The sequence below is a fragment of the Phyllostomus hastatus genome, unplaced genomic scaffold (assembly GCF_019186645.2).
Source record: "Phyllostomus hastatus isolate PE091 unplaced genomic scaffold, TTU_PhHast_1.1 phas_contig_283, whole genome shotgun sequence".
NCBI classification, from domain to species: domain Eukaryota; kingdom Metazoa; phylum Chordata; class Mammalia; order Chiroptera; family Phyllostomidae; genus Phyllostomus; species Phyllostomus hastatus.
Genome location: NW_025333833.1, coordinates 19,597,279 through 19,619,374, shown reverse-complemented (window position 1 = coordinate 19,619,374; position 22,096 = coordinate 19,597,279). Strand labels below are relative to the sequence as shown.

Below are 22,096 nucleotides of genomic sequence, written 5' to 3'. Positions count from 1 at the left end.
GGGAAGAATGGTGGGACACTCACAGAAACCATCCAAAAGCTGGTCATTAAGAGATTCAAGATTTTCAGATCTCAGGAAGGTCTTTTTTGCCCCAAACATATCCCCTGAATGTCTGCAAATCCACTCGGTGAGATGTGGTAAGCCGGGAGTCTCAGAGCCCAGCCCAGGGCAATAAGTCAGAAAGGACTTGAATGTCAACTAGTCCAGTGCTTCTTAGCTCGCTGCAAATTAGAATCATCTGGGGAATATTTAAAAATATGGATGTCAGGACTGGGTCCATTCATCAGAATCTCTGCGGGAGGGGCCTAGGCATCTTTTTTGGGTTTCAAAGATTCCCAGGTGAGGCTAATGAGCAGTCAGAGTCTAGAAGCACCGATATAGCCGGATGGTTCTCAAATCAGCATGCCCTGAGAATCACTGTGGGGGTGGGGCTTGGTAAAATGCATTGCTGGGCCCATGCCCGGAGTTCCTGATTCACTGGGGATAAGGCCTGAGAATTTTCATTTCTAATAAATTCCCAGGTGATATGGATGCTGCTGATCCAGGGGGTCTGAGAAGCAGTAGGTTAGTCTAAGCAGTCTACATATAGAATACTAAGACTCAGTAAGGAGAAGTCCCTAAGGCCATCCAAAAGTTGGTAGATGAGAGTCCTTGGTTCCAGTGTATCCCCACCCCCAGGTTTCTTGTTCCCAACATAGCAGCTGACAGTTGACCGACATTCCCGACCTGGGCGTGCATTTCTTTGTCCTGTTCTCATGGAAACCCCTCTAGCCCAAGCTCCACTTCCCCCGTGAAGCCTTCCCCCATCTCTTTACCACACTAATTGCACATCACCTTGATGCCTTCTTTTCCCACCAGACATTTTGTCCTAGGATTATAATCAATTGACTTGTTCATTGTACGTGTATAAGCTAACATGTATTGGTGACCTATTTAACTTGTTTCCTAATTGCTTCATATGTGCAACCGTCCGTCAACATTGTGGAGGCAAGGATATATTTTCTATTTCTCCTCTAATCCTCTAATCCTGAGGATGAGAACAGGGCTGAGAACATAGCTGGGGATGGAAGGATAAAAGGGAATGCTTGAGAAATACCTGCTAAAAGGACCTGAACTATGAGCCAAATTCTAAAGTATTGTGGTCTCCTTGGTGCTAAATCAAAATGAAGTCAACAGACCTTTTCTTTGGAAGATTTTAAGATCAAGACTTCCTGTCCCAATTCCCATGCGAACCATCCCCTTCCATCTGCCCATTTCTCCCATCACAGCAGTTTTGAGCTCCTGGGCACAAGCACCATGGCTTGTTCATCCCAAGGACTCAGCCTGGTGCCCAATGTCTCAGTAAACATGTCAGAATAAACAAGTGGAGGCATTTTTAGTTCCTATTGGCCAAGTAGGGATAGTTAAGAGCATTATTTATTGCAGAATTGGGGAAGTAGGACCAGTAGGGCACTTCCATTCATATTTCTCTACTCTCCTAAAAATTGCATACTGGAGGGGCCTGAGCCAGGTATGGCCTGTGCCTGCTGGGTTGGGCTGAACTGGAATGCATGGGGGGTAGACTAGGAGCCTGCTATGGGTGGGGAACTGTGCGGCCCTGGGTTTTCTTGTGGCAGAAACAGCAGATTCCTGCCCGAGGCCCTGTGCCCAGCCTCAGGAGTAAGAGCAGTAAGACAGGGCCTGGAGTCTGGGATATTGTGTTCTCACCTGCTTTGATGATTGAGTTGGGGGCTTCTGGGCTTGAAGATGAGGAAGTAACCTTAATGGAATCAAAGAATTCTGCCCTCAGCCATTCCTACCCTAGGAACTCCCCTTGTGGGCTAGACTCTCCTGTTTCCCCTAAGCTCCTGTTTTGCCCCCCTTTTTGCCTGGCTTATAGCTTCCTGTTGTTCAAAGCTATTGCCTTGGCAACTGTTACCAAGCCCCTCCTTTCAGGGGAGAGGTCAGGGCACCATTTAATTCATCCTCACAGGTTGGAGGAAGGCTCTGGGGTGAGGGATGATGCTAAGGGGCTGAGGCTACTACCCTCCACCCTGGGCAAATCTGATTATGGATTCAAGTAGAGTGATGAGTTGGGGTCTTCATCTGGGAAAACACCTTACATTAAATTGAATTCTCTTAATATTCAACGCACATGCTCCCAAAGCACAGATACCAAATGGACAGACAGAGATCCTTCCAGAAGTGTAGCTGCATTTAGTCACACAAGTTGTCCCGCTACTGCTAGAGGAAAGGGGAAGGCTTGATAGTCAGGACTTCTGCTTGACTTGGCCTCAGCTTTCTGTCTCCATGAAATGGGAACCCAGGCTCCGCTTCTTCCTCTGAAGTGGAAGTGTCCCAGCGACTGTCACCACCCTCCCTGTGCTGGCTGCTCCTCTCCTGTGAGAAGTAAGTCTCCTCCAGGCACAGGCTCAGCCCCCGGAGCTGTGGAACCTGCCTCTTCCTCCAGGCCTGGCCCAGCAGCCCCCTGCTCCAGGAGGCCAGTTAACCCTCTGCCAGGCAGGGCAGCCTCCCTCCCGAAAAGCCGAGACACTTGCCTAAATTCCCACCAAGGCCTTACATGAAGGGTTGGAAAGAGAAACCCCACGAGTCTGGCCCTCCCTCTCTGGTTCCTGGGATTAGTTGTTACCCACAGCCAAGCTGGAGCTGGGACTGAACCAGAGACAACTTGTCATCATATCCTCTGCTGCATCCCATTTAGGACCAATCCCAGACACCCACTCACCTTTTACTGAATCAGAGACCTAAGCAGATTTTTTAAAAAAAATTCCATCTGCAACCCCAATCTTTTAATAAACCAGTTAAAGCCAGAATCAAATCTACATAACTCTCAAATGTCAGAGCTAAGACCAAACCAGAACAGAGTATGTTCTTGGAACTGAACCTGAACTAAGCTATCCTATTTCATTCAGGCTGAATCCCCAGAGAGGAGAGCAGTACTGCCCAGGAAGTCTGAGCCTCTCTTCTTACTCCCTCATTCCATGCTATCTGCCTCCAGCTCATGTAACCCTCCCAGGAAGCTTCAGGAGGGCAGAGAAGATGGAAATTAGGACCAGGAGACCAGGGGGGTCAAAAAAATGAGGTGGGGATTGGGGGATGGCAGGCAGAAGGCAGGGGAGGCCAACTGGGCAGCAGAGGTCTTTCCCCTCCCTAGTTCCCTTTGCTCCCTCTGGCAACCCACCAAAGGTTTCTGGGTTTCTGGTCTGACTCTGTTCTTGTCTGGGCTTGATGTCTGCCTAATGGTATACTTTTAGGTCAGTTACCTCATCTCTCTGAGCCTCAGTTTTCCCCTCTGAGTAACAGGAAGACATAATTGGCTCAGTGCCTGCCACTGGAGAATCACGGACTTGTAAATACTGCTGGTGCTACAAGGGCTTTGGAGCTCATCTCATCGAAGCTCTTCCATGCAGGGCGCGCGGCTAACAGCAGTGGAACTGGGCTCACACGGACTCCCGGCCAGTGTGGTCCAGAGGAAGTGCATGGCTGGTGCAGACTAGGGGCTAGGGAGGAGGGCCCTGCTGGGGGGTAGAGAAAGTTCAAGCACACGATTGCCCAGATTGTTCTGTCTTGGATACAAAGGTTTGAGTTTCAAAGTTGTCCCCGGTCCTTGCCAGACCCAGGGTGGTAGTGAAGCGACTGTCAGGGAGTCCCAAACAAAAGTGGGATTTTGAAATCCAACTGATTGTGTCTATTCTGTGGTGTCCCACAAAGTCACAGTTCTATTAAGCTTTTAAGCTTGTGTCCCCAGGGCTAGGTTTCAATGACTACAAGGACAACAGCAACCTGAAACAGGCCATGAATGCAGTCCAAGTGAAGGCCATTATCAGACGGAGCTGCACAGGGCTCCGCATCCAACCAGGCCGGGGAAGAGTGAGGAGGTGGGCCTAGAAGGGAGCTGACGCAGACAGGTGGGAGGAGTCACTCAAGCGTGTCTTTCTAGTTGGGATCCCCCTCTCCTGGGAGGGCCAGACCTCAGTGGACATGCAGAAGCTGTCCATTTTGCTTGGACAAAACTCAGAGTTGGGATAGGAAGGACACTGTGCCACAGTGGAGGGTGACGGTCTTGACTGAGACCAGAAAAAGGCAAAATGTGCTTACACTGTTGCACAGGGAGATTTCGGCTAGCTCTCGTACGAGTTCCTGTCGTGGGGAGCCCTCTGCAGAATGAATGACCAAAGGAGGCTGTCACCATTTACTCAGAACAGGTTTGAAGCCAGGATAACCTCTTTTGCTTCATGGGTCAATGTGGCTCTGCCTGAAAGGTGGTAGGATGGACCTGGTGAATTTTCAAAGAAAGGATCCTGTTCTCCTAAAGTATTTCATAATAGCTACCACTCTACCACTTCTATAATGTGCTAGATACTGTTGAATGTACATAGCAAAAATTAACTCATTTAATCCTTAAAGCACTTCTGCAGTAAATACTACTATTATTTTCATTTTGCAGAGAGGAAATTTGAGGCATGGGAGAGTTGGGTGACTTTCCTAAGACTACGCAGCTAAGGGTGTCAGAACAAGGATTCATGCCCACCTGGACCCTGATTTCTCAGTCCTTCTGTGTCCCTCTTAAGAGAGAGTAACAATGGACGAATATAAATATTCCTTGTGGCTGAGAACAGAGTATAGCAAAGGTCCAAATTCTCTCTTTACCCACTCTTCCTCCTTCAGACCCCAAGGCCAAAGTGGGACAGTCACCTCTTTCCGGCGGGCAATGATAAACTCAAACCTAATTTTGGGACACCCTGGTTGGCAGCTAAAAAAGTTATTTTCTCAGGGCTAGTTTTGGGGCAGGAGAAATCCAGGGGAGATTTATGGTCCTTTCCCCAGATGGGAGGGGCCTCTTAGAAATGAGAATGAAACGGTAATCCTATTAGGAGCTTTCCTTTAAATCACAGCTAGGCCTGTGCAGAAATTAGTGACAGCCTCTTTACTTGAACATCTAATTCAAATCAGCATATCCAGTTAACTAGCTTACCTGCAGGCCGCTCCAAACTCTTTCTCTTGTGCATCAATTCATTCTCTAGTTAGTCCTACGTTATGGTGCTTTTGCTTGGGATTTGGCACTTTAATATCACTTTAATATTATTATTATTATTATTAATAGTAGTAGTAGTAGTCATAGTAATTTTTTTTTTCAAAATTAGCTGAAGAGCAACAGAATGGGGAATTCTCTTCTCGGGCCTCTCAGTAGGAAACAGATTGGTGTGAGAGGCAGCCCCACATGGTGGGAGGCACTGGTTCCTGTCTGGAGGGCTGGAACCTAATTTCAGCTTTCTCATTAACTGGCTATGTGGCTTAAGGCAACGCGCTTCACTTGTTTGTGTAATAGTTTTCACAGCTGTCAAATAACGGTGGTAACTCCTGTCCTTACTAGCTCAAAAAAGATGTCGTGAGAATGAAATCAGTTACTAGCTATGAATTTTAGCATTGTCCCATATGCATGTAGTACATGCCAGCTGTGAGCTAGGCCTATACTAACAGCTGGGGGCACTGTGAGAAAGGATCTTCTTAGGAAGCTGGAGGAATGGGGAAATGGACACTCCTACCTGTGTTTGCAAACACATGGGGGAGCCTGGGGAGGTCATCATTGGGGAGCACGACAGCACCTCACCTAGACGGAGGAAGCCATGAGGGGGAGGCTTCCTGGAGGAGGTGGCACATCAACTCAAAAGCAGAGGTGGAAATGTGAGTTTTTGGAAAGTTTACAGCATGATGTAAATATGAAAGAGTTATGTTCGAGCCCAGACTTCCTGGAAACTTGGTGTTGCAGACCAAGTTTGGAGAGGCTGAGGCTTCTGACATGCAGTTACTGAGGGCTCAGCAACAATAATTTCAGTGGATCTTGTCACTGTACATCCTAGAGGCCTTTATGACTTGATTGTATTTCTGCCTCAGGACGCTGGGCTTGCATGGCATATGAATGTGTGTGTGCAGGTGTGTGCATATGTGCGTGTGCATGTGTGCACATTTAGAGAGGGTGGAGAAAGCCTGGCGCTGCCCAGACTGAACTCCGGAGTGAGTTAATGAGCAAGCGTGTCTGCAGCTGTGCAGTTAGTGCTTTGAGAGAAAGGACTCATGCTGAAGTTTATTTTTGTACAGCTTCATGACCCGAATTATTTATAGATTGAAGTCTTTAGTAAGTTCAGTCTCTGAGATGCTTCTTCCCTTTATCCCGTGCACACACGTGCACACACAGAAGCAGCAGCAGCAACTTCCAGGGTGCCTCTGGCTCACCGACACCCCCCCTCCAGCTTTGGGCTGTGCAAACATTAAATAACTGTGCAGAGTCACAGCCAAGCAGGCTGGGGCTCCCCTGAGGACAGCTGGGAGGCTGGCCCTAGATGCTTGGCTAATTGGAGAGGGACAGAGGAGCCTAAAAACTTGGCCTGTGGGATGCACTGATCCAGGAGGGGAGAGGGTCCACCTGTCTATGAAAAGGAAGGACGTGACTACGATGTACTAAACTTGAAGAATTCTGGCTGCTCCACCTATACACACATGCACACACACGTGCACACACCCTCCCCAAGGCGTGCAGATGCTTCCAACTCTGATCCTTAGAGTTATCGGTCAATGTCGGGTTTTGACATTGGAGATTGACATTTCCATGTACAATTACTTCTATTTCTGTGCATGTTATGAATATGCCCTAAATATGAAACTGGGGGTGAAGGGCTGGCAGAGGGGTGCATGGAGCAAGAGGCTCCTGGACCACAGAAGGTCAAACCACAGAGGGTTTTCTCCTAGAACATGGGTGTGATGGGGGCCACGGTCCTAAGAAGAAGCACTTCTCTGGAATTCAGCACCTTGGGACAGTCTGAGTTCAAGAGCCTGGCCTATAATGACAGGGGAGAGTGGATGTCATGAATATTTATTGAACGTCTACTACAAGTAAAGAAAATGTTTAGGAGTTAGGTTGGAGAAATTGGCTGGAATGGAAGATTTTTTTTTAAATTTTTTCCCCCTAAACTGTGGCTTCTTTGCTCCTCCTTGGTCAGGGGTGGATGGCCAAGCAATCATTGGTCCTTGCAGCCCACAGGCCTGCGAGGAGTGGCCTCTGCCTCCCACCTGCCTGTGGTTAATGACAAACTGTACTTCACAAGGACACCGACTCCGCTATCCCAGGGGCCTCTCCCTTTACAACTCAGGGGAAAGTGACATCAAGACCTGGAAGCAAAAGAATCCAACTCCTGGGTCTCCCATCGTCAGGGCGGGCTTTGAGCTCCAAGGCCACGGGAGGGACAAGAGCTTGTACAGGCGAATTAGGTCGGGCAGTTCTGGGGCACCGGGCTTGGCCTCAGAGCAGGCCCACCTTTCAGTGCTGCTCTGGTTCAAAACCGGGCAGGTCAGGAGGTGCCGGCAACAGGATGAAGCTGCCGGGGACAGAGGAAGCACTTGATTGTTCTGGGAAACAAATAAGATAAAAACAGCGAGGGACAGCCAAGGCATTAAGCAGCCTCAGAAGAAATCAAGTCACACAGTGGCACACCAAGAATTCACAGGGAGTGTGCCCATAGTTGGGGGGAGCATAGTGGGGTGCAAGAAGGAATTCACAAAGAATAAGGAGCAACTTCTGCCAAAATGGAATCTCTGTTTTCCCAAAGCTCTGATATGTGGGCTCTCGAAATCTCCATTTGAGCATGGCACACAGGTTCCTGTTTGGGGGTGCCCTGCCTATTTCAGGATTGAATTAATGATTTAGAACCAACCTTCAGAGTCCACCTCAGGACGGTACAGCCTTCCTCACCACGCTCAGGAGTAGGGTGTGGTGAAAATTACGCACACTGACACACGGGCTAACTGCCTGGGGAGGAGCAGGTGGAGGAACCCAGCCCTCCCTGGGACCGGATCTACAAAGGCTTTCGATGTGCTTCTCTTCCTTTATCAACTCATATAGCTCAGTGTATGTATTGAACATCTGTTGAACATGGCTATCAGTGTGCAAAGGGCTAGAGATATTAACATGAATAATTTTGAAAACGCTATGGGATAGGCCCCCTGTTTCATGGAATAAGAAATGTTAAGTGTCCAGAGCAGGATCACGCAGCTAGTACACAGCCCAGGAAAGCTCACAGCTGGTCTGTCTGATTCCAAGGTCTGGACTCGGTGTCTTTCACCCAGCCTCCCTCTGGGGCCCCCGTTTTTCGTAAGTCACACAAGAGGACAATGCCTGCACTGGGACTCAAAATTACATCCAAGCTGCTGGGTGCCCCTGGAGATAAGTCCTGGGGAACAAAATAGATCTTATAGCTGTCTCCTCCAGTGTGACAAAGAAGGCCACCTGCAGCCTGGAAAAAGAGCAGGGGGCGAGTGTTTAAGAGGGCTATTACCCTCTTTAATTAACTCGTTCTTTTCACTGGTCTAAAATTGCCCAGCATTTTATAATCTGGAATAGGAATCTCTTGCTTTCATTAACATTGAGGATGGCATTTCGGGCTGTAAGGATGAGAAGGGAGGTTGAGAATTGTGCACGCAGCAATCTGACACTGGGCTGTGCCCGAATGCAGGGACTCCTTGAGATTTTCGAAGGAAAAGTCATTTAAAAAATGCATGTGGAATGTGCATACCATGGTGCAGAAAATGCATGGTACCTGAAAAAGAAAAAAAAATGGAGACTACCTCCGTGGCACTGTATTTCTCTTCCCATTGCTCATGGGCTAGGTCTGAGTCTTCACTGACTCTCATCTGTGCTACTGCGTAGCCTAAGAAATCTCCCTGCCTCCAGCATAATCTATTCTCCCAAACACAGACAGATTAATCTTCTTACAACACTTATTTGATCCTGCTTTTTCTGTATGCAAAAACTTTAACTTTCAGGTGTTTATAATTTTCTTTCTCTTATGTATCTCAGGCTACACAGTAGCACAGATGAGATACACAGATGAGATACATGAGATACCTAGCCAGCAGGGTGGCTAGGTACAAAAGTGCAGCAGGTTCGTTATTTTAAAATAATTTTTAAAAATTATTTTAAAATAATGAACATTCACTACTTTTGGGATGTGAAAAAGAGTAACTAGTTGCATGTGTCCATGCCCGCACACACAAAACACCTTTAATTGACCCCCCTGGTGATTTAGAAAAGTTCACATTTCTCAGTCTGTTATGCAGGGGCCTAGCTAACATGGCCTTCTCACCATTTGCCAGTTATGTCTCCAGGTTTTTGGTCTTTATGCCTTTGCTTGACAATTTATTCTTCCTCCTAGATCCTAACCATCCTTCAAGGCCCAGTCCAAATGCCACTCCTCCACAAAGCTGTCATGATCCCTCCTTTGCATTCTCAAAACGCCTAAGCCTGTCTCTTGGCACACTTACTTGCGAACACATGCAATTGTCTTTTCTAAGATGGGAAGATCCTAGAAAACAGACACTGTGTTTTGTACAGCATCATATGCCCTACTGCATTTGGTACCACTGTGTACATAATAGGGCCTCAGTAACACATGCTGATGAAATGAATGGGTCCTGTTCCTGAAACTGGGCGGGAGTGGAACATTGGCCACAGCTCACACTTCTTTAACCCCTGTGAGTGTTAGACATCATGCCAAGGGTTCTATTATTCCCACGTTACAGATGATGAAACGGAGGCAGAGGGGGGTCAGATGCAATAATTCCTCAAGGTCACTGACAGCTGGTAGGTGGAAGAATCCGAATCTCAAAGCTTTTAAGCCTTCACTTTTCTAGGCATCTCTTTTTCATCTCTAGAAAAGAATGGGTAGAGGAAGAAGGAATCTTGCTCGGCCATTCCTCCTGCCCCCCACCCAGTCTTCTGGGACTGGCACAGGAACATACTACACACTTCTGTTGAAATGATTTTTTCCCTTCCCATTGGACCTGTAAGAGCCCTTAGGGAGAAAGGACTAAACACTTGAGGTGTCGGTATGAAAAGAACTCCAGAGCCATTCAGCTGGAGCTGTGCTGGCTCAAAGGCAGATGGAAAGCAGAGGTTGAGGCCACAGTGATGGGGTCAAAGCTGGGGTCTGGGGCACAGTGTCACAGGAAGAGACCTGAGGCCAGAAAGAGGTGAGACCAGAAAGCCTCCACGCTGAAATCTCGGGCAGCAGACACAGGGCTGCTCGGCGCGCCCCGTGGGCTCTGCTCCGTCTGTCTCTCTGGCAGAGAACCCAAGGGCAGAGCAGACAGCTGGGGGGAGGTCTAGCTCTTAAAAAAGATCCTGTTTGAATAGCTGTCCTCTTCACACCTTTCCCTATCTCCCCTCTCAGGAGAGCGACTTTAATAATGAGCTGCTCTGTGACAACAGACTCCTAATTAATTCATTGCTATTCTTCTGGGGCCAGATCATTCTAATCAACGTGGGGTAGGTAAGGCGTGGTGAGCAAGGACTGCTTGGTCTTCTTCATCTACCGTTGACTCTAGCTCTGCTCCCTGGTATCAATCACTGCTTGAGACCATTCCTGGTCTCCTTGTTCTCTTTGACTGGACACTGTTTCTCCTTGATGCCCACCCCTCCTTGCACTGATGCCCCAGAGCTACAGGGCATAGTGACAGCATGCAGACCTTTCTGGGGTGGCTAGGTACAAAAGTGCAGCAGGTGCCAGGATCTCCTTGGAGAGGGAGAAGGAGGGAAGCAGAAGCCTTGTGAGGAGCAAACTTTGTGTTGCCTTTCCTCTGAGCATCGGTGGAATATCCAGTGAGCTCACCAGTCGGTACAGTACTGACTGTTCCACCTCCTCACATTCTCTGGGCCCCAGAGGGGCTTCCACTACCCAGGGCACATGTGCTTCTGCAGCTTGGCACATCAACCACACATCACTGCACCTGAGGGGTGGCTGCATCTCTACAGCAGGCGCAGTTCTCTGTATAAGGATGTGAGCAGACGCCAGGAACCAAGACTACAGAGAACTGTTCTAGAGATGGTACGGAACAAAGAGTCTTAGAGAAATCCCCCACAAAGCTGAGTGACACTTGGTGATGATGGAAATTAAGGGGCACACGGGTCTATCTTCACAACTACTTTTTAGATTTTCTGTTTGCTTTCTGGATCTTCTAAGCCCCACTCTTCAATCTTCCCTTCTGATGGGTGTTGACTATCCATCCAGTCAGGGCTGAAGTCTTAACTCGCTGGGGTGGAGGCCAGGCCATTCAGGGGCACGTAGCCAAGGGAGTTAATTCTCACTTTCCTCATCTGCAAAACTGGTAAAAAACAATACTGCCTACATGACAAGGCTGTGGCAGGAACAAATTAGATAAGGGACATGAAAGCATTTGGGACAGTGGAAAAGGCTGTGTGGAGGCAAAGAATTTTTGACTGATTTACTTTCAACCTAGAGAGTTGAATGGGAGCAGACTGAGGAGGAAAATTGGGCAGGGGCAAAATTCTTCAGGGGCCCATTGGGGCAACTGGTCACTCCCGCTCTCTGTCCTTCCAAGGGAACTAGCTGGGGAAGGAGGAGGAGGGGCATGGTGGAGGAGGAGGAGGAGGAGGAGAGAGAGTAGAGGCCAGAGGAAGGGGAGATGGGAGAGGACGGGGGCCGGGGAAGGCGGGGGGCAGCAGGGGCTCAGAGCAGGAACCCGTCACACTGTGAGAGGCTGCAGCCTGCTTTTGATGGCAGCCTCTCTGAGCGGGTGAAGGAGTGGTTTGGCACGGGCCTCCACTGGACCTGTGCTGGGGACACAGAAGGCTGAGGCCACAGGGGCCACAGGGATGGCAGTGTTCTGAGTCAGGCCCTTTTTACTTTGTGCAAAAGAGAAAGTGAAGGGGAGGCTCCAGTCTATTACCCACAGAGAGAAGGCTGCTCAGGGCAAACCTGCCCACTTCTAATCTGCTCCTTAAAAAGAGCTAGAAGGAGCTACAGCTTAGCTTTTGTGTAAAGTACTAAAGCATCCCCCTCTTCTGCCCCTCCCACACCCCCACTCTTCTATATTTTTTTCTTTTAAAAGAACGCTTCTCCTCTCCAGGGACTGGAATCATTAACTGAACAGCACTTTGCCTCTCATAGCTTTTGACAATTTGGCAGTGAGCTGGAAAGTACCAGAGAAACTGCAAAGCAGCAGAGGGGGAGGGGGTGGGCAAAGGGGATGTGTCTGAAGGGCCGGCCTGGTATGTGTCTGGCCCCTGGCCCAACACCTGGATGTCTGGATCTGCCTCTCCTTTTCTGCCCGCCTCCGTGGCTCAAGGGAGTTCTGGGTCCCCAGCTGTCAGGGAGGTGTGGTGTGGGGCAGGCAGGGAACACAACATGGCTTCCTGTCCTCAACTCCTTGTGCCATCACCTGGAGGCTGCCTGGGGCTGATTGATATCCAATCTGGACAGGGGATGCCTCGCGGAGAGGCAGGAGTGAACACCTGTCATCCTACCTGTTGCCTGAACCACCCCATACCAAACGGGGGAGGGGCATCTGAGGGCTGAGGTGTGGGAAGACAAGGGGGCTGGGCAAGGAGAGATGGACCTAAAGGCAGCAAAACCCAAGACCTGGGCATTTCTGAAGAGGAAAGAAAACAGGTGAGAGACAGCAGGCTCAGGGATTTTCTAGTCAAGTTGTGACAGGAACAGAGCCAAGAGGGGGAAATCTGGGGTCTCCTGAGAAACAGTCTATGTTGGAACATCTGCAGAATTGGCTTCAGACGGTCCCAACCCTTATTAGCTGATGGTTTCGAGAAGATTTCTGAGAAGGGGCACTGCGTGCTTGGCCACCCTTGAGAGGATCAGAGAACTCCTCCTCTTGGTGCTAGTCACCGTTCCACCTTAGGAATCTAGCCTTATTTAGCATCCTTGAACAGTGTCTAATTACCACTGATGGAGCTCATATTACATGTTGGACAGGGCACCGGGCGTCTTGTGCAAAATATCTATGTTAATCCCCCAAACCCATTTCGCTGATGAAGAAACTGCATCTCAGAGAGAGAGGTTAAATAACTTGTCTGAAGTCACATAGCCAGTAAGTGGTAGACAGATTTGAGCCTGAGTCAGTTTAATTGCCTAAATTTTTATTAAGCCACATGCCTCCCCAAAAGGTATTCTCCTTTGTCTTGTATATGATGTTAACATCTTACTATCATTTTAATGCCCTTATTCTGCTGTCTGAGCCCCTGTGCAAGTGCCAACAAAAATGATAAATTCCCAGATGTAGAAGCTGACTCTATATAGTTCATTTTATTCAACTTTTGGCAGAATGCCAAGCATAAAGGGGTGCTGCAGAAAGTTGCATGTTATCCTTGAATCAAGTTAGAGCTCCAGGAAGCCACAAACTGGGATCACAAAAGCTTAATCATCAAGCTTCACTTTCCTTAATGGCCTTATCTACTTGCTTTTTATTGTTGGCTACTCCAGGAGGGTAATTTATTGAATGCTGATTGTTACATGGATGTCACAGCCTTGGCATTTTAGCATGAGTTATTATAAAAAATTTCCATATAAAAGATGCTTCTGATTTTGATGTCCAACTTTTGTCCTGGTTTCTATACAAGATCTCACCCGATCAATCATTTATAGAATGCAACGTCTGGAAATTGTGTCTCCTGCAAAAAAGGTATACTTCTATCAGAGAGTTAGGATTTCTAATTCATCCCATTTCCCTTTTTGTTTTGGCTGCCAGGATACTCAAGCCAAATCTGATGTTGGGTGATGGTTCCTATGTTGGCTTTATTGTAAGCATATGTATTTCTACTCCCCTTTTGTGGCTTGTATTTTCTAGTTCCATGCTAATTTGCATTATATGTGTTTGCCAAATCTTTTATTATATTACCCAACTCCTTATTTGAAAAGTGGGTAGAAATACATACAAATAACTATGCTCATATAATAATATACAGTGTACACTGATGCATTTGCACTCTGTTGTGTGTTGCCTTGACGTATTCTCAGGTCTTTGCACTGTGTGCTCATATCCTTTGTCTCTGTGGGTAGGAGTAAGACAGTGGGGGTTTCTGAGGTCCTGGACTATTTCCAAGGTGGTTAAGTATATATATGATGTGTTAGAAAAGAGGAAAGAGGTGAGGAGACAGATACTACTTAAAATCTAGAGCCAGTGGTCAATCTGCCTTCTATTGGGCCAATAAAAATTCTTAGCTCAGCTATGGGTCTGGCCCATAATAATGCTCCTTACCTGTAAGTAAAATGAAAGAATGAATGAATAAATTAATGAATAAATGCTTCTCTGAGTCAAGAGTTTCTTCTCATAGAAGAGAGGGCAAGGACTGTTTGGCAGAAAGCCCCATCTTCAGGCCACAGAGAATACTCAAACTCAAAGATGGGAAGCAAGCTCTCCACCCTACCCTTGTCCCCCGGCCAGGCCAAAAGCATCGGTCACGTGCGCTGCATGTAGCAAAACTGTGTCAGTGTGCTGGACACTAGAAGGAGAGAGGGAAGAAAAGGGGGAAGGCAGGGAAGAAAAGGGGGAAGGCAGGGAAGAAAAGGGGGAAGGCCGGGAAGAGGTCTCCTTCTTCTGCCTGTCTGTTGTCCTCCCCTTGAAAAAGAAAATGACAGAAATGCTAGCCTATAGGAACCGTGAAGAGAAAGAGAGGTCTCCAAACATGTCTATCTCTGTTTTCACTAGCAATCTCCTTTGTACTCCTATCCCTCCCTCCTTCCTTCCTTCCTTCCTTCCTTCCTTCCTTCCTTCCTTCCTTCCTTCCTTCCTTCCTTCCTTCCTTCCTTCCTTCCTTCCTTCCCTTTCTTCTGTCAGTTCTAGTTTCTCTGCATGTCTATTATATCTCTTTCTCTGGGCTGTCTCTCTGCCTCTCTCTCTGATGCATTCATGCACCCTTCTCCTCAATCCTCAAGAGAGAAGCTCTTGAAGCCCTCACTTCCACCTTCATCCCAGAGACAGTCAGGAGCAGAAGACCCCAGCCCAGAGCATAGGGCACCCCCACCTCCCCACTGACCTGTGTCCAGACCTGGACTTCATTCTAATCCCAGTGGCCTTGCTGACATGAGTCGGGCTAATTTTTTTCCTGTAATTAAACGGGACCCTACCCCCACCCCATTCCATCTCTAATCCTGGATAATGAGCTCGCTGATTGCCAGTGCAGGGCAGGAAACCTCATGTTTGGAGAGGATTTTGGGCAGACAGATTAGGCAAACACTATGCAGGAAGCTGCACTGGGAAAACAGGCTGTTCTCAAAGTTTGTTGTTAAAAGAGATTTGTGGTGGGCAAAGGGCCTGGTTCTCTCCAGGTGGTCTGGGCTGCCTCTGACCCTGTCAGGTTTCCCAACAAATAGGTAACTTTTCTCAGCTGGCTCTCAGGCTCCTCCTGCTAAGGGTGTTCTCTCCAGCACACCACTCTGAGGGTCTCCCCCGGGAGGGTGTTCCGTGTTGCTCACAGAGGGGAGTGGGCACATCTGCACGCGAGAGGGAGGGAGAGCCCACTGGTGTCCACTCATGTACAGGATGCGTGGTGGTCAAAGGTTAACAAAACATGGTAGGTGACAAGACCACTATGACTTCTACTGACCCCAGGGAGTGGGAGAGCTGCCTGGGAAATGGGGAAATAAAGCCCTCTCCTTCATGCTTTGGGGAGGACTCCTTGTCATGGTGGAGGATGGGGGCCCTGGGGGGTCAGGTGCTCCCAGCTTAGGCTGCCACTTGTTGATGTAACTGGCATCGCATTGCCCTCTGCTCTCAGAGAGTGTGCTCTGATGATGACATTCCCTTCTTCCTTCTGTCATTTAAATTTTTCTTCCACAAGCCTCATGATACTGGGTAGGGGGAGGCAGGTAGCCTATTATAGAGAAGGAAACTGGGTCCCTGAGAAAGCAAACGATTCCCACAAGGTCACAAAGCAAACCCCGAGGCAGCAGAGCTGAGGATGTGGCGTAAGGCCCCCGGCAGCTGGTTATACCTGTTCTTTGCACTGTCCCATGCTTTCCAGTTCCAAGATCATGTGTTATGAGTGCTTGAGTCCTTAGAAGATTGGAAAGATGGGAGATTTGGGGCCTGGAGATGTAGGATGCTGCCAGCCAAGGAGGGCTGGTCAACTCCTCTGGGAGGATTCTGAAAGCCCAGTGTTATACTAACACTGGCCATCTAGACTTCTTCCTCACAAGAAATGGGGCTGCATTCCCAGATTCCCTGGATAAAGAGCCCTGAGGCTCCTTCCCCTTTCCCCTGCATGACTTAAAGCCTTAAGATCAGTTCATGCTGGCTCTGAGAAGACAGGGCAGGAACTGGAGCCAGGAGCTGGTGTATTGTCAACGTGTGCTTTCAGAGCTGGAGAGAGCGGTAGGGGCCCGTGGGCTGGCATGTGGGGGATTGCCCAGCTGCTAGGGGAGGCACCTGGCCCTGCTTCCCCGCTGTGGCTCCTCCAATGAGCTCAGGGCATGGGGGAGGGAGGCAGGCTGTGGATGGATCCCAGATGGGCTATCAGGTTTGTCCACAGTCGACTCTGAGGCTCCTCTGGTCTGGGCAGCTCCTGGGCTCTGAGTCAGCTGCACAGCCAAAGCCCACTATGGAATGCCAGTGATACTCCACTCGCTCTGCCACCAGCCTTCCCCGCATCCCTCTGCACCAGAGACACTGCATTTTTTTCCTGTCCCTTCTCTCCTGTATTCGCACCCCCTCCCTCCTGGGGCAGAAAGGGTTAGGGCTGGAAATCTAGATGAGGCTGAGCTCCTACCTCTACCTGAAGATTATTTTTGCCCAGGAAGAAGTAGATATATAAGGTTCTGCATTCAAACTCTGGATATTGGAGAACAAGGTGCCTACATGGGGACCCTGGGGCTAGGTGGTAGGCAGGTAGATGGACATAAGCAGAGCGAGGATGATGGGCCAGGAAGAGAAGGTCACCAGGGCAGAAAGCCCCTAGTGCCTAGCAAGGGACAAAACTGGGAAAACAAGGACGTCACCACAGGGACAACATTTCCTCCCCTAGCACTTCATGGTCATGTGGTTCAACCCCCTAACTTTTCTTCCCTAGAGATACATCTAGGCCTCAGTTGTATTTCTGCTCCAGGCCCAGAAAAGCTGCGAAATTGGACAAGCAACACCATGGCTGCCTCCAGGACCATCAGCACTGACCAATGGCCCCCTGTCCTGCACTGAGCAGTCAGTGGAGACCATGACCCTGAAAGGACACACCTGGAAAGTTGATGAATATGCTATTGGGATTCTCCCCTGGGACCTTCCCTAAGAATTCTGCCTGCAAGAGAGAAATAAAAATGCACAAGACACAGGAGCTATTGCATACTTTCCCTTTGGGGAGAATGCCTTCACCATTCCCTTCCCCCTTTTCCTCCCTTTTTCTTCTTTCTAAACTCTTGCAACCAGGGAAGCAATGGGTGGCAGCAGCTCGCCCCGGGCTTACCCCCTGAGTCTGTCTCCAAGGCCCCCTTTTCTCTGACTTCCCAGCGAGCTAGAGCAGCCCCACCTTGTCTCACCTCTTTCCTAGAAGGTTTCTAGAGAACCAAAGCAGCCCGGCTTAGGCTCTCCTGTTACCTCTTCTGTCCTTGGCTCTTCTTTGTTGCACCGACTTGAGTGTGCGTTTGCTGTGCCCAATAAATTCTTGCTTCCTTTCCTGCACTTTTTCTCTTGACTGAAATCTTCCCTTCAAGAAGACAAGAACTGAGGTCTTGTCCTATCACCAGTAACAGGTAGAAGAAAGAAACTCCACGTGTCCCTCTGATTACCAGGCCTGTGCAGCTGGCTCTGACCCAGTCATGGGCAGGGAAAAAGGAGGACCAAGAACCGGGCAGAACAAGGCAGCCAGCTATCTGGCATTACCACGGCATCACACAAGGCATGGCTTCCAGACTAACAGCAACATCTCATTCAATCCACTTGACAGGCTGGAGGGAAGGGGAGCTTCCTTCATCCCCATCATACAGATGAAAATACTAAGGCTCTAGGGGGTTAGAGTAAGAATCTGAATTTTGAATTTGGTCTCCTGAGTCTGGCCACAAACATTTCCAAAGACCTATCATATGCCAAGGAGAGTGCTTTTGTTTTGGGGATGCAGAAACAAATGCAACACAGATCATGCCATAGACACCAGTGCTGTTTTCCTTATGTCACATAATTAATAGATTAGTTATTCTCATAGAGGACCTGCAGGGTGTCCTAGTGTAAGACACTTTCACCCATCCTCACCCATTCACTGCTGTTCCAACAGAAGATCAAGTCCATTTCTGCCTTGTAGAGAGAAGTATTTTGAGTGGCATGAGGGGATTACATGAGGAGCATTGTGCCTCGGTTTCCCTTTTGGTGTCAAGCTTCTACTCAGTGGAGATTTGATCCTGAAACTTCTGTAACCTTTCATGTCATCCTACTGCACTCAGGGCAGGCACTCCTCCTGTCTCAGGTCCTCCCTGGGTCATTTGTTAATGAGTGGCCAGCTACAGGTGACGCTGCCTTGCCAGGGTCGATTAGCTGGGCTGAAATCTGCATTTTGCTTCAGAAAACCAGTTTGGGATCAGAAAGCAGTAGGGCTCCGCTCCAGCTTTCAGAGAGAATGCCCCTGAGGCCAGACATCTGAATTAACCACAGAAGCCTTTTCTCCCTCTTCCTTCCATTCCTCAAGCTTCTTTCTCACCTCTCCCTGCGCACCAGAAGGCTGGTTAACTGCAGCAAAGGCTCTCTGAACATGCCTGCAGACGGAAAAGCCTTTTTTTTTTCCTTCAAAGAAGATGATGCGAAGCTCCCTCCCGCCTCTCTGGAGAGGCAGTGAGGGAACAGGCTGTCTCCAAATGCCATTAAAACGTTTCTCAAATTAAAAACAGTCTTGGAATGTGCAACTTTACGAGTGGTTCGGTGATGCAGGGATGGTGGGTTTCCCCTGCCTGAGAGTGCGGACCAGGGTCAAAGGTGCCGGCCCAGGCACAGGTCCCCAGCTCTGTCCTGTGGCTCGAAGGGTCCTTGGGCAATGTGTTTAGCCTTTCTGAACCCCAGTCCCACCCTTGTTAATAAAAATGAAATCTTTATCTTTCTCCTCCCTCCCTAGTATCAGAGAAGCGGCTCTGTTATTATCAGGGATAACGGACTCGGCTCTCTTCACGTGCCGCCTTCTGTTCCCCTCCTTCCCTTCCCCTCCCTCTTCCCTCAGTCATGGTGCTATTTTAAGTTGAGGCTTCCAGCCAAAATCTGTACTTTATTAATTACGCGTCAACTACTTTGTGTAATGTTTAATGCAATCTCCAGATTGTATCGAATCCACAGCGAAGGGAGGAGTCTGAATCTGCTCTGGGTGCCTGGCAGGGCGGGTGCTGGGAGGGCTGGGGATCAGGGGTCAGCCCGAGTCTGCCTTGACTCGGTCCCCCCTCCTCTCCACCCCTGCAGTCTCTGTTAAGGCCAAGCCTCAGTCTGGCTCCCAGCTCCCTATTTAAAGAACACACAGCACCTGACTGGAAGGTAGGAAAACCTGTCTCATTAGGAAGGGCCAAAGTGTTCAGGACAACTGAGATCATTTGCAGGGAGGGCGGAAGGCTGAGCGGCTATTTGAAAGTGTGGCTCAGTGATGTGCCAAGAGAAGGATGGGGAGGGACTGACCATCTGTTCTTCTCCAAAGAGGACATAGAAATAGCATGTGTGCTGGAGCAGGAAAGCTGTGAGTTAGACCCAGGTACTCCATGCCTCGCTGCTAGGCTTCAAGTGCTGACTAGCTGTATGAATCGAACAAGACCTTCCTTCAGCTCATCTGGACCATAGGTTACTGATCTGGAAAAGGCTCAAGATGATCTCTGAGGTCCTTCCTCGCTTGAGTCTTTTGTGCCTCTTTCTGAGAGAAGGTACAGGAGATTATGGGGCAAAGTAGAATCTCCTTGAGGGAATACAAAGATGAATTCTGTGTGCTTCCTCAGGAGTTCACAATCAGATGGGGAGGCAGACAACAATAACACATGACATACAAATAACAGCAAGCGGGCACTGTTACATGTGCTTCATCCAGAACACATGCCCTCAACAGCCCTATGAGATAGGCTCAACTACTATTCTTGTATTGCTGAGGAGAAAAGTAAGGCACAGAGAGGTTAAGTAACTTGCCCACACTGGACTAGGTTTGGAATCCAGACAATCCACTCCAAAGTCAGTGACACTCACCACTGTGCACACAGCCTCGGGAAAGGAATACAGGAACTCGCATGCAAGGCCAACTCTGCTGAGTGCTGTAGCCAGTGATAAGGACCTTGGGTTTATAGAGAGAGCAATTGAGTCTGAGTGGGCAACTCCTGGAACATTCCACTGAGGAGGCAGGAACTAGGTGGAGCCTGGAAGGTAGGGTGCGAAGGTGTGGCAGGAACAGCTTGAGAAGCGAGGTGAGGGGAACGGGCACAGCTGGAAGAAAGGGGCATGGGTGTGGCAGAGATGGTGCGGGGAAGGAAGAGACAAACTGTTCCTGGCCGTGGGGTGCCAGAACCTTGCTTAGGATTCTGAGCTATGTCTTAAAAGTTGTGGGAGCCACTAAAAGGGTTAAATGCTATGGACCCTAAGTTGAGGGATATGGGGCAGAAGCTAGCACAAGTTCAGGAGCACATGATAAAAGTCTTAGCTAGGGCTGGGGGAAGGGAGGGCAGGTGAGGGCACCTGAAGGAGACAAGAAGTACTAGTGTGGGGGATGAGGAAGGGGGAGGAGTGGAGGAGTCGAGGGGAGCGCACCTGTGCCTGAAGCGGCCGGTGAGGAATGTGGACGGAGGCCCCAAGGGGCGTGGGGCAGGGGTTCTAAACTATGCAGAGAGGCTGATGAAGCATTTTTATTCAGCTTACATACCACTTGCTCAGGGAAGCCTTTTCTGAGTCCCCCACCAGGCCCAACCCCAACAGTTCTGGTTGCCTGGTCACAAATTCTCAACCACTTGTAGAACCTTGTCCCCCTCTTTAACATGGTCACCAGCTGCTACTTGCTTGTGTTCTTTTCCCGTCAGCCCTGTGCTTGTTCAGTTCTGCGCCCCAGCACCGGGCCAGCGCTGGGCATGTCAATGTTCAGTAAACACTTGCTCAGTGAACCGAGCTCTGCCTCTCAGCCGGGTGCCCTTCTCCCACCCTTGGGCATCATCCTGTGGCTCCTCATCACCATTTCCCCAGGGCCTGTGCCTCCCTGCACAGTGCATGCAGGGCAGGAGGAGATGCATTCACAAGTGCACCTGTCCACGCTCCCCACGCTGATGCATTCTGACACTTCCGTGCAATTTGCCGGGTGGCAATAATGAACAGTTTAGCATGGAAATTGGTCTTAGCAGGAGGGGGCTGGTGTGTGCGTCAGGGATTAGAGAGCATGTGGCTAGGGGACACCTTCAGCCCCGCAGCTCCAGTGGAATGGATATCTGATATCCCTGTCTGTCCCTCCCTGGACAGCCCTCCCAGGGGATACTCCTCTGCCCTTTCTGTGCCCCCCAAACTCTTCTGCTCTGTCACTACCAACATCTGCCTGAGGAGGGGGTAAGAGGGAGGAGTGCACAGCTTTGTTCCCATTTCCCAGAATGCTTCTCAAGGGAGTTTCTGTTCCCTGTCCCCTCACAATCCAAAAGGTAAGAGAGTACAGGTGGGTCTGCCTTCCCCCTTCTTCCAGTTTACCACCAGTTACTTAATGGTGGTGTCGTCCCTTGAGGACCAGTTCTAGACACTGTCTAAGAAATACTTTCTTACCAAATCCCTGTGGGACATTGAGGGAAAGGGGAGGGCAGAGCATCTGATCCTCACTCTCAGAAGTGAGGTAACAGGGCTTCCTCAAGGAGCATGGTCAGGGACCATCCTTGAAAACTCCTAGGGAGGTAATGCAAACTTTTTTCTGGGCCGCACTAGAGCATCCTTCCTGGGCCCCAGAGCCAGCCTGCCTCACCCTCAGTGTTCCTCTATGCCACCGCCACTGCCACCGCCACCACTCAGAGGGACTTCCTCAGGACTACTTAGCAGGCACTGCCTGATGCTAGCTAGCGGCACTAATGGATTCTGTTGATTCTGTTATCTCTCGGGGAACCTTGTCTGCAGATCGGCAAATCGGAAGTAGGTGGCAGGTTAAAAATACTCTGTTAGCAAAGAGGCTTAGGTGGGGGCCGTGCCATGGGAACTGCGGTGATGAGAGGCCTCTAGGACAAGGAGTCAGGAACAGAACCCAGGGTGCTGGACCAGGGGGCTGGCCTGACTGCTCTTTTGCCTCCAGTTTGAAGTGGCCACAATTTTGAATTTGCACTTGCAAAGGAGTGTGAAGAGG

The 22,096-nt window shown here is 49.3% G+C and overlaps 1 protein-coding gene across 4 annotated transcripts in view; it reads right to left on the bottom strand.

Moving 5' to 3' along the window:
- The window catches only part of PLXNA2 (plexin A2), a 210,439-nt gene that overhangs the window by 113,277 nt on the left and 75,066 nt on the right, over positions 1 to 22,096 (bottom strand). The window contains exon 4 of one of the 4 annotated variants that reach the window (XM_045838404.1): positions 13,351 to 13,477. The exons of the other annotated variants lie outside the window; for them this stretch is intronic. Within the exon in view, the coding sequence (XP_045694360.1) occupies positions 13,442 to 13,477 (36 nt within the window). The 3' untranslated portion in view covers positions 13,351 to 13,441. Of the gene's footprint in view, positions 1 to 13,350; positions 13,478 to 22,096 lie in introns of those variants that run through there. 4 annotated transcript variants of the gene reach the window in all.